Source organism: Epinephelus lanceolatus, chromosome 6, assembly GCF_041903045.1.
Source record: "Epinephelus lanceolatus isolate andai-2023 chromosome 6, ASM4190304v1, whole genome shotgun sequence".
Lineage (NCBI taxonomy): Eukaryota > Metazoa > Chordata > Actinopteri > Perciformes > Serranidae > Epinephelus > Epinephelus lanceolatus.
In genome coordinates, this window is record NC_135739.1 from 34,752,049 (window position 1) to 34,764,051 (window position 12,003).

Here is a 12,003-nt window from a genome sequence, read left to right on the forward strand (position 1 = left end):
ACAGAGCATCTTTGGTCACACGAAACAAGCTGTAATCGTGCTTAGGAGTTTTGTTGTGCTAACATTTCGACAAGTTAACATCTTAACTCTCTGAAGTCCTTATTTATTTCTTCCCTAGCTGTACTAACACACCCCACAGTGAGTGTACCCATACTGCTTGCTTTGTCCTTTGTAAGGTTGCAGTTGCTCCACATCTTGCCTTGTGTTTTGTGTTTGCAGCCTGAGGATTCATTCACTCTGACAGTAACCTGGACCCCAACAGAAGAAGGTGGAATCAGAGAGCTCATCATCTTTAGTGCCAATGGAGTCCTCAAGCACCAGGCTGTGCTGCTGGGTAGAGCAGAGGCACCCAAAAAGAAAAAGGTATTTCTCCTCAGCTGGACACTAAAATGCACCCAAATGGATGAAGACTGTTAATAATTCTGGTTGAAATCAGTCAGTTAATCAATGAGTTGATAGACAGAAGGTAAGATGGCAGTTGTTCTCTGATATTATACAGACAAAATGATTAATTGCAAAAATAACTAGCTGATTAATAGATCATGAACATGATAGTCAGTTGCAGCCCCAACTTCAAGCCTGATTGGCCCGATTGGTACGTAGTTAAACTTGGCACAAGTTCTAGCAACGGTTTGATCATGATTTTTTTTTTTTTTATTCAAACAAGGGTTGCAGTGGTATACCTGTTTTAGGCATACTGTGATTTGAAAATTGACACACCATGTTCATTTGCTTATTTATGGAATTGAAGAAATAAAATGCAACCGGACAGAGAATCTCACCTGCATGTGCACATTTCCTTTCTTCCTTAACTACCTGTCTTTTATACATACTTCTACTAAAATATGGTTTTAAGTTTGAATTGATATAAATCATTTGTTGAACAAAAAACCCAATTTGTTTTCATTCAGGGGTTATTTTAATTTGTTATGATAATAATAAAAAAATGTTTATACTGTATATTGTAAGACCCTGATATTTCAGAGACCGTTATTGTATGTGAAAATCTCATACCTTTGCACCCCCTTTTCAAACATAATCAGGGAACTTTAACGACTGCATCTAATAGTATAATTTTCACATGGCATATATCTTAAATGTTTTTCTTTTGTGTTTCAGAAAAGCTTATGGGACACAATCAAAACCAAAAAGGAGGGTGAAAAAGTCGCTGCGCCTAGGAGAAAGAAAACAGAACAACCACTGAAGATGGCGGCCAACAAAACCTTCCAAGTGTCCCGAAAGCCACAGTACAAACGGGAAAAGCCACGCAGCCCACTTGCTTCTCTCAATGAAGGCAAAGCTGTCAAAGAGAGGTCCCTCTCCAAGCACAGTCCCATTGACGATTACTCCCGGAAATCAGAGGAGCAGAAGGTCTTGAATCCCACCCAGAGGCAACGGTCTCTGGGATTGTTGAACCAGGAGAATATCCATCCTGTTCAGAGGAATTCTCCTCTTGTCCTACTCGTCCCAGCTGTAAAGCTGATGGACTCTGGCAACGTGTCTGCGAGCCCAGATGTCTCGGTGGGCAAACCTGATAATCCAGATCTTACCAAAATGCTCAACAGGACGCTGTCACCTATCGGGACACCAGAGATGTTTAAGAAGCTCATGCCACGCATTCAGTCAGATAACCCACTTTCTGTTCCTGAAAACCCTGTGGCTGATGTTGATGATGCTGACAGTGTCTTAAGTGGAGCCCCTGTTCTCTCTTTGAAAGATGCTCTCCTTCTCATTGACTCGGATCTGAGCCACATTATCACCAGTCCTCGAGAGACTAGTTCCAGCTGTGGCTTCTCAGATTCACTGGAATCCAAGAGTGGGAATTATGGCTATGGACATGACAGAGATGCCATCAAAGCATTACATGACAGCCCACAGGGGTCAGAGCCCAGTGAGCCAAGACTTACTTTCTTTGTCAGCAAAAAGGTTGTTGTGAGTGACGTTGTAGTTTCAGAGGCAGGTGATGCTACGGAAGGGGTCAAAAAGGCCTCTTTTTCCTCTGCCACAGTGACCAAGGGCAAGGCACCAGTGGAGGCAAACCTTTCCAGTGGCAGGAAATTAAAAAAGTCAAGGCGAAGGCTATTGGAGAAAACACTTGAGCTGTCTGACAGCAGCAGTCAGTGTGAGTCTGGACCAGGCACTCCAAACCTTCCTGTTATAGACGTTGACAGAGACACCCGGGGACGGCTAAATTCTGAGGCTGCCAGCTCCCTGTGTGACAATGGACACCGAGCCCAGGAGTTAAACCCCTCCAGTCTGACTCCAGGGCTCGACAGCTCACCTGCACCCATCACCTTCCCCATCACCTCCCCTCCATCTATGGCACCTACTTGCTTCTCTTTCTCAGGCCCTTCTCCATCTCCTGTAACCCCCACTTCCATTGCTTTTACTGTCACCTCGCCATCGCCCTTGGGCTCATCTTCTCCTCTCCACCACAGCCTCACACCTCGCATTTCTCCAACTGTTTCGGCCCCTCAGTCGGTTCAGGAGGACTTGTTTCCGGTTCACATGGCAGTGAAGAGCAAGAAGAGGAAGAGTGAGGAGTATTTGAGAAGTGATGAGAAGACCGAGGATGCTGGGAAAACTGAGCATGTCAAAAGGAGCAGGGTGGTAGCTGGAAAACCTGGGCCCCCAAGATCAGTCCAGGAGAGGAGAAGTGTGTCCCAGAGGCAACAGCCGAGAACAGCAGGTGAGCAAATCTAAAGTATATATCTATGTCAGATGTTACTGTGTGTGATTAGCTTTAAGACGCACCTAGAGTTGCCAGTTTATTAGGCACACCTAGCTCAAACAAATGCAGTGTTGAGACTGTTTTAGAGAGGCGTTGACTCAATTTGATGGTCATTTTGGAGGATGCAGTTTGTAGTGCTGTTGAACTATATTGTGTTTTAAGCTTATAAAACTTGAATAGTGGACATACCAGTATGCATCATGTATGTTTTTTTTCGTTCTACTCAAATTCTACATTTATGCTATCAGGCGACCTGATATGCAGTAAATATTAGAGATAAAGATATATTGCTTTACGAGTAAGCACTGGCATTAAATCAAATTTCATGAGTTATTTAATTAGTTCATTAAAAGGTGGTTTGAGGAGATAGTTTTCTCTGTTCTGTTGTTTTTCACTCCACAATACATTATACAAAGGTATTTTAACAATTAAGGCCACAATAACGTGATGCTCTTGGCGTGTGTGTGTGTGTGTGTGTATGTATATATATATATATATATATATGTGTGTGTGTGTGTGTGTGTGTGTGTGTGTGTGTATATATATATATATATATATATATTTGTCATTTGCTTTTTTAAATTTATTTTTTATTTTTATTTTTCAGGCTCTGTGCGATTAATGAACACATCTCTAAAGACTGCGAGGTCTGTTGTTCCTGCTCAGGCAAAGCAGTCAAGCTCCAAACTCACCTCACGAGGTATAAATTCATGTAGAAATGTCTTAAGATGGAGAATACCTGTCATGTAAGACTTAATTGCTGCTCTTGAAAACATAAATATGTGGAGAAATTCAAAATGACATTTTTGCTGTTGTTCACAGGTGTGCAGCCTCTGAAGTCATCTGTTACTTCATCAGCGAAGACAAAAGTTGTTGCTGTTGCACAGTCAAAGCTGACCTTTATTAAACCGTTGCAAACAGGTATTTTGATGGCAGAACATTGTAAAAGGTGTACTTGTGATGTGTGTGAAAACGTATTTTGCTTTTTTTATTGTAAACTTTTAAACAACTTTTCTGCATCTACTCTTTGTTCCAGCCATACCGAGACACCCGATGCCGTTTGCTGCTAAGAACATGTTCTATGATGAGAGGTGGATTGAGAAGCAGGAGCGAGGATTCACGTGGTGGATCAACTACGTCCTCACCCCAGATGACTTTAAAGTTAACACTGAAGTCGCTAAAGGTAACATTCAGCAGGCTATCACTACTTAAACATGGAAAAATGTTTAATATGCAGAGTGTAGTGTTTGGTTTCAAGAAATGTATAAATTATCTCGTAGTAGCTTCCGGATCATTTGCCAACTCAGTAAAAGTCTGAAATATTGTCTTTATAATTCATTTCACCTCTAGTGAGTGCTGTGTCCCTTGTCATGGGCAGCGATGACAAGTACAGCGTGCCTAAAGCTCCCACCAAAGAGGAGATGTCTTTCAGCACCTACACGGCCCGACGCAAGCTAAACCGCCTTCGTCGTTCAGCCTGTCAGCTGTTCACATCGGAGGCCATGGTCAAGGCTATTCAGAGGCTGGAACTGGAGGTCGAGGCCAAGAGGCTGCTCGTCCGAAAAGACCGCCATCTTTGGAAGGACATTGGTAATTAAACATTGCATCATAAAACCTGCCAGCGTATGTTTTTTTAAATGCTCTGAAGTTCCGATTCAAACCGATTCTTGTTTTTCGTCATTTTTCAGGTGAACGCCGAAAAGTCCTCGACTGGCTCCTGTCGTACAATCCACTGTGGTTACGGGTTGGGCTCGAGGTATTCTGATACAACACTGTTTCCTTCTGCTTTTTAACATTTGTCTTTCCATACAGTCTTGTCAGTTTCTTCTCTATCCATGCTCCCCTTACTAAACACAATGATGCTCGTTCTCAGACGATCTTCGGGGAGTTGATCTCACTGGAGAGCAACAGCGACGTCTTGGGTCTGGCTATGTTCATCCTCCAGCGGCTGCTCTGGAACCCCGACATCGCTGCTCAGTTCAGACACTCCAAAGTGCCCCACCTTTACAAAGACGGTAATTTAAGAGCATCAGTGATTGTGCAGTCTGAACTGGAGACTGTGGCTTGTTACTGTCATAGCTGCAAACAATTTCAGGAATATTTGGATAAGGAGACTTTCTTTGGGAACTACTTGTGGTATATTTGAGTGTCGGGTTGTATTCACCTTTTTCCACACAAGCAGAAACATAAACCTCTTCTGCCGTATCAAAAGCAAACAGAAATACAACCTGATTGACAATGTAAATTAAAAATGACCTCAAGTTTCAGTATTAGTTCAGCTTTAATTAAACAAGTTTCCTTCTTGTCATTCTGTCACTGACAAAACTTTTTAATTTCCTTTAAACAACAAACAGCTATGACATTTTATGCAGATATTTCCCAAATGAGAGCGTGTTGCCTCTCAGTCATGTAGGTTATTATTAATTTCTGTTTCTAGCATCATGCATAATGACATTATGCATGAAATCATCTGTAGATACAAGTCTTGCCAACTAAAAGGAGAATACATTGGGTTCAATGGGTTGCTATTTAATGGGAAATAAGTACAACTGTAACGCTTGATTCAAATTATGTTGCAACATCTGTAATCGCCTGAAATTTAGAGCTGCAGTTTATGATTATTTTCTTTATTGACCTGGAGATTATTTGGTCATTCAGCAATTATTCATTAAGTCTCTAAAATATCAGAAAAATGTAAAAATATTGATCACAAGTTTAAACCCCAAGTATATTCAATTTAAAATTATATTAAACAGCAGATTCTCGCATTAAAAAGCTTGAACCTAACCATATTTTGAGATTTTGCCTCAGAGATTAATGATAACTTTTAGGTCATTGGAAAAAATGTACTAAATTCCCAAGCTTTATTTTTATTTCAGAAATTGTTCCAGGAAAAGTCTGCAAAGTTTCTGACCTCCTTAAAAAATTCACATTTGCTATTGCAGCTTCTATGCTGTTAATGAAACTTGTAAATTGATCAGAGTACCTATTCCTTTAAGCCATTTTTATGATCAAAATATGGGATTTAATATAAAACAATCAGAAAGTCCTCTGTAGTATAACAAAACAAGGGTGTTTCATATTGTGTTACTGAAAGCTGTCTATATGCTGTGTACATTTTAACACCTGTGTTCCTTCGGACTGGTGTTAACATGTCTTTTCTTGGTTAGGCCATGAGGAGGCACTGTCCCGCTTTACTCTGAAGAAGCTGCTCCTGCTGGTGTGTTTCCTGGACAAAGCCAAAGAGTCCCGGCTGATTGAACACAACCCCTGTCTGTTCTGCCTGGACGCAGAGTTCAAGGTAGGCCAAGACCTTCCCATGTCAACGACGAACATTAAGGGGCCATTTGATTTATGTGTGTTCTCCTGACAACTGGAGCTGACGGCACAGAAGCAGACAGTCCGATCATTGAGCCTTGCAGAGTGTAATGATATGAGTATCATGGGCGTCATACTGTGTTAACTTGTGTAAATGACTGTACACTGCCTATTTTACTACCTTGACCTACGTCTTAATTAATTAGGGAGCTGAGACCAACACTTACTCTTTACATAAATATTTATATACAGATCAATAATAAGATGGCTTCCTGGACAGTTCATTATCAGCAGAGCAAAGCTACCTCATGTTTAGACCAAATCTTAATTTGAGCGTCCTTATATGTATCAGCAAAGACATGACTGTAGTGTGGAGTTCTTTAAAAATTCCTTTAGGGCCCAGGGTTGTAGGTTTTAAAAGAGAAAACATAATACATGCATACATCTACCTTTGTATCTGAGAGGGAGATCGCATACATCTTTAAAGGCAGAGGAGCACAGACCCAAAAACCATCCATAAGTGAACCTCACACTCCCCACTATCCTCATGTTTTCCACAATGAAAACCTTTTCACATTGTTTCTTGTGTTTTCTCTCATTAGATCTTTCTGGGTCTCATTAACCTCTGCCCTGCTGTATGTTTTCTCTTTACAGACGAGTAAAGACCTTCTCCTGGCTTTCTCCAGGGACTTCCTGAGTGGAGAGGGGATCCTCCCCCGGCACCTCGGCTACCTGGGGTTACCTGTCTCCCACGTTCAGACGCCCCTGGACGAGTTCAACTTCGCTGTGAAGAATTTGGCAGTCGATTTGAAATGCGGCATTCGTCTAGTGTGAGTGAGACGTCCTGAATTTTAATGTGATGCCCTGATCCCTGCCGGGATGGTCGTGTTTCTCAGAGGTCAGGCTCAGCTACATGGTAGTATCCCTGCAGCTGGGAGGGATTCAGTGTTCAGCAGAGTTGTTTCAGACCTGGGATTTCCTCACTGACGGATGCTCTCTCTAACTGTCCTACCGATATAACAGTATTGCTGATCATAGTTCAACCCTGTGTGTGTGTGTCTCTTGAGGGTGTTTCTTTTTTGTGGCACATTTGTTTCATTTAATACACAGAAATGTGTGTTGAAAAATGTAACAGCAAAGAACCAGCAGATATTTGTAGAGTAAATCTCTTCCCGGGCAATTCGACTAGTGACTTCTTTTAGGCTAGATTTCTTCTTCATGGGTCTTTCCCTGGCTTTTGGAGGATTAAATGTCAAAGAGCCTCACACAGCGATTTAAGGTGAGCAGAATCAAAAGAATTGCGTGATAAACTCATCAGGAAAAGGGCAGACTTAATGGTAAAACATTTTGGGCTGTATGCCAAGCAGCTGTGGGAAGTACATGAACCCTTTCCACAAGATCGTTGGCAGGAGTAAAAGAAAAATAAAATTGGAAAGCTGTTATTTAGATAATCATTCATATAGTTCTTAGTTGGATGTTATCATGTGCGTGCACTGGAACCCTCTCAGAAAAAACTGCTCCATAGTGCACTCCTTGTGATTTAAAACTCCCAAGACGATATAAAATGTATATTATATTGTATTATTTATATCATAAATGATAGATCTGCTGAGTTATCTTTCCATGTATTAACTTTGGTTGTATTAGCCATTGTGGACAAAGTGGTGCTAATTGTTGGTGATCAGTTAGCAGGATTAGCCTCAGGGCGTTAGTTTGCAGGGTTCAGCATTAATGTTTTTTTTTGTTGTTGTTGTTTTTTTTAAACCTTGCTCAATTTGGGCGAGTTGGTCAAAAATCTACTTGCCCCTATACAATTTTTAAAATTTGTTTTTTTGTTGTTGTTGTTTTTTTTTTAAAACAAACAAACATCAAATTAATGTTAAATGCATGTTGTTGTTTTGTGATTTGTCTAATATAATCTTCACTTAAGTAAAAGAATCAGAACAAGGACAGTATCAAACAACAAACACCTCTTTGTATGGCACTCCTGCAGTGTTTTTCAGAAACTTGATCCGCCTTTGAAAAAGAGACTGTTTTATCCACCTTGCTCTTAAACTTGCAGCAGACTGTGCAAACATAGTTGGGAGTTTCAGCCACATCCTCTAATGCCACCCAGCTAAACTCCTGTTTCCAGGAACTGGAGATGCTCGCTTGCACTTCAGCTCATTCTTGCTCTTGTGAGTGCCTGCTCGGTACTGCGTATCTGCTGCTCTCAACAGATGAGATGAAAGCAAGGTCTCTCAGTACTTGGGTACTTCCATCATTATCTTTTTATTAAAAAATTATGTGTGTAATTCTTTTTTTACCACTTGTGCGATTGGGCAAGTGAGCTGCTGGATTTACTAAGCCTGATGCGGTATTTTACTGCCCAGGGCAATCACGCAATCCTTATTGTTGAGCCCTGGGTACGATTAAGGACCTCAGTTTAAAGAGGCTAGCCATCTAAATGTTTAATCTGCAACCAGTTTATCAATAACATTTATAGAAAATAGATTCCATCAGGAATTTGTTGTAGTATAAAATGATCATGATAGAAGATAAATGTACCCATATTGTTCACCCCCAGTTGGGATGCAGGAGAAAGAGCTAATTAGTTGAATAATCTATACTGAGCTGCTCTAATTAAAGCCAAAGCAACAACAGAGTTGTTGTTTTTTTACCCAGAAACATACAGGAATTAAATGCTTCTGGCCTTTTCCCCTGCAAAAATTAGTTTCCTACTCCTGTTTTTTGAAATTTAAAACAAAAACATTGCATAACACATTTAAAAGGAGCTGGTTAAGAGTAACCTGTGAAGTTATTTATAATGATGTAGGTTGTGGTTAAACCATCAGTGTTCATTGATTCTATAGTAAATGGAAGCAGCGAGGTTATTGGTGGAGCGAAGAAGTGCCACAGCAACAAGAACAAGGTTACCAAAGATGTAAAAAAAAAATGAATCATCTTTGTAATGTTTGTCTTTTATGCTGGATTTGTTTCCAGGCGTGTGATGGAGCTCCTCATCCAGGACTGGAGTTTGTCGGCCAAGCTCCGTCTGCCAGCCATCAGCCGCCTGCAGAAGGTCCACAATGTCGACATTGCTTTGCAAGTGCTCAAACGCAAAGGGGTTGACCTTAAGGATGAAAACGGTAATTACGATTTTTTTTTCCTTCTCCTGAGCAAACAGCAAAACAGGCTCAACCTGAAAGAACATTTGTCCTCCACAAAAAGAGATTCAATGTTTTTTAGGTTCCTGTGTGATGTTTTCTTTCACACAAGTGTTACTTATTCATTGTGTTTTCATACTGGGCTGTATTTCACACCATTGTGACATTCAGGGAATGAACACCTGCCATTTTGCCGCACACCTTTTGTGTTTGATCACAAACAGCTGCTGTTGTACAGCTGCACGGCGACATAATTGGATTGCTTTGCCCTTTATGTGACAATATGATTGTTTGCATTGTTGCACTTCTGCATGAGTGAACATGTGTCAGAGTGACTAAGCAGTTCAGGATGAAAACTACTGTGTCAAGACATGAAGGAAATTAGAAAAGTAAACACAATAACTTTGCCTGCTTAATCAACTAAATTACCAAAAAGACCAGACCTTGTGCTTTAAAGTGGCGTTTTAAATCATGAAATGGCTTCAGCAATGGCTGACTTTAATGCCTGAACAGATAATAAAATCCTTAATGAATATACATGAAATGAAAAGTCATCAAAGGCCACAACTAACAATTATTTTATTATCAGTCACTCTGTCAGTTATTATTGTTGGTGGTAAAATTAAAAGTTGCCATTACTAATTCCAGGCAAAGTCTTCAAACTATTTTTTTCCCGATCATAGGGTTAAACCTAAAAGATATTAGATTTACATTGATTTGAAACAAAGAAAAACAGGAAATCCTGATGTTTGTTTGCTGCAGCTGTGATACAGCAAAAGTAGCATTTGTTGTTGTTTCAATGCAATTAACGAAGTGGTTCAAAGATACTTAAGAATTGTGTCTTTTATTTTCAGGCTCTAACATTGATTCCAGAGACATTGTGGACGGACACAGAGAAAAGACACTGAGCCTCTTGTGGAAAATCATCTTCGCCTTTCATGTGTGTATCCGACTTTGTTTCCAGTTGACCAGTAGGGCACAAAGTTGTGGTCCTTCTTCAGCCTGTGAGTTACTGACGTGCTGTTATCAAATGATCTGTTAAGGTGGAGGTGATTTTGGATGCGGATCAGCTGAGGGAGGAAATTGGCTTCCTGAAGAAAACCTCAAGGACCAAACGGAGGCTAGCATCTCTGAGGGCTGATCGGGGCCCTCAGCCGAGTCCTGCAAAGACAAGGGCGCCGTATGAACACAGCAGCACTAAGATCACCCTGCTGATGGACTGGGTCCGAGCTGTGTGTGACTTCTACAATCTGAGGGTGAGTTTGAAATTGAAATGAAAATTTTCATATCATGGCCAAAGAAAATACTTATGTCTTGAGGCAGCTACAATTCTCTGGACTTTCACTCTTGTCGAGCTGTCACAGTCTCCCAACTCCTACATTCAGAAAACAGAAAACGAAGTGTGCTGTCTGTCTGTGCAGGTGGAGAACTTCACTGTGGCATTCTCGGATGGCCGCGTCCTCTGCTACCTTATCCACCACTACCACCCCAGTCTCCTGCCAGAGGAGGCTGTCAGTCACAGCACCACCCAGACTGTCGAGTGCTCACCGAGGGGTCGCCTGGAGCTCAACTGCTCAGCCAGCGACTCCGACAACTCCTTTGACTCCTTGCCGACAGGCCTGAATGGTACTTGTCAGATGTGTCTTCAGTGCAATTGTCTGCTTGGATGCACTTTTAAAAAAGTGTTCAAGAGGATGTTTATACATCACTTGTGCATCACAGAGACATTTGTGGTGCATTAGAGTGTGAAAAACAGGGAATTTGACAAGACGTCTGCAGGATGTAGGGAACAGAATATGGAATTTACGGAAATCTACGAATGCTGACTGAGGAACAAATCAAAATTGATTGACCAACATGTTTCATACAATCATTTCATTAATTAGGGATTTATAGCTCGCTTTATCCACAGAAAACCTACCTTTGGAAATTTATTAGAAAAGTTAAAATCATTAAATCAGGCCTAAGGTTTCAAGTCAACTGCCTAACATTTTGCACTTTGACTTGATTGAGTTTTAATTATAGTGACATAAGCTTAGAAAGAAGTGAATGACGGCATGTCGGCGCCTCAGTAGATAGGGTTTTTAAATTTGTATGTGGGATTTTTAAAGGAGATTATGAAGAAATTGAAGAGACAGTGACAGATTTGTGATGACAGCATGAATTATTTTTGTGAACAGGCCCAGATTCTCCATCAGTGGAATTTAAAGAGCTGCTGGAGAATGAGAAAAACAACTTTAGACTGGTCAACACTGCTGTGTCTTACCTGGGAGGAGTTCCTGCTATGATCAGCCCAGCTGACATGTCCAACACCATCCCCAATGAGAAGGTGAGACAAGACAGCAGGCTTTTTCTGCCCTCTGTGGCAACACAGATTATTGTTTTTCTCAAATGCAGATCTGTTAAAAATCTGCTTAACATTTGAGTCTAAATTAACAATGTATAATAAATTTTGCCCATCCTGTTTTTGATTTAAAGTGAAACCTTATTTCAATCAATTTTTGATTTAAAATCGAAATTGAGACACCTCTAATATTAGAAGAAAGTAGTCAGGTTAAGACTAACAACTGCTGCTAATCCATCATTAAATCTATTTAAACTCTGTAGATGGAAGAACTGCTACAACTTCATCCACATCTGTTTATTTCCAGGTTGTGATGTCTTACCTGTCCTTCCTGTGTGCTCGTCTTCTGGACCTGCGGAACGAAACCCGAGCAGCTCGGGTCATACAGGGCGCCTGGAGGAAATACAGATTAAAGAAAGATCTGCAGCTCTACAAGGTTGATACAATATTTGGTACAACTGCAA

At 40.8% G+C, this 12,003-nt stretch overlaps 1 protein-coding gene across 1 annotated transcript in view; it reads left to right on the plus strand.

Moving 5' to 3' along the window:
• aspm (assembly factor for spindle microtubules) overlaps nt 1–12,003 on the plus strand; it is a 29,654-nt gene that overhangs the window by 492 nt on the left and 17,159 nt on the right. The window contains exons 2-17 of the mRNA XM_033622116.2: nt 220–363; nt 1,120–2,689; nt 3,339–3,431; nt 3,554–3,652; nt 3,768–3,914; nt 4,082–4,321; nt 4,420–4,487; nt 4,605–4,746; nt 5,902–6,032; nt 6,704–6,879; nt 9,032–9,177; nt 10,050–10,135; nt 10,239–10,451; nt 10,617–10,821; nt 11,376–11,524; nt 11,847–11,975. Coding sequence (XP_033478007.2) covers nt 220–363; nt 1,120–2,689; nt 3,339–3,431; nt 3,554–3,652; nt 3,768–3,914; nt 4,082–4,321; nt 4,420–4,487; nt 4,605–4,746; nt 5,902–6,032; nt 6,704–6,879; nt 9,032–9,177; nt 10,050–10,135; nt 10,239–10,451; nt 10,617–10,821; nt 11,376–11,524; nt 11,847–11,975 — 3,738 coding nt within the window. The remainder of the gene's footprint in view (nt 1–219; nt 364–1,119; nt 2,690–3,338; nt 3,432–3,553; nt 3,653–3,767; nt 3,915–4,081; nt 4,322–4,419; nt 4,488–4,604; nt 4,747–5,901; nt 6,033–6,703; nt 6,880–9,031; nt 9,178–10,049; nt 10,136–10,238; nt 10,452–10,616; nt 10,822–11,375; nt 11,525–11,846; nt 11,976–12,003) is intronic.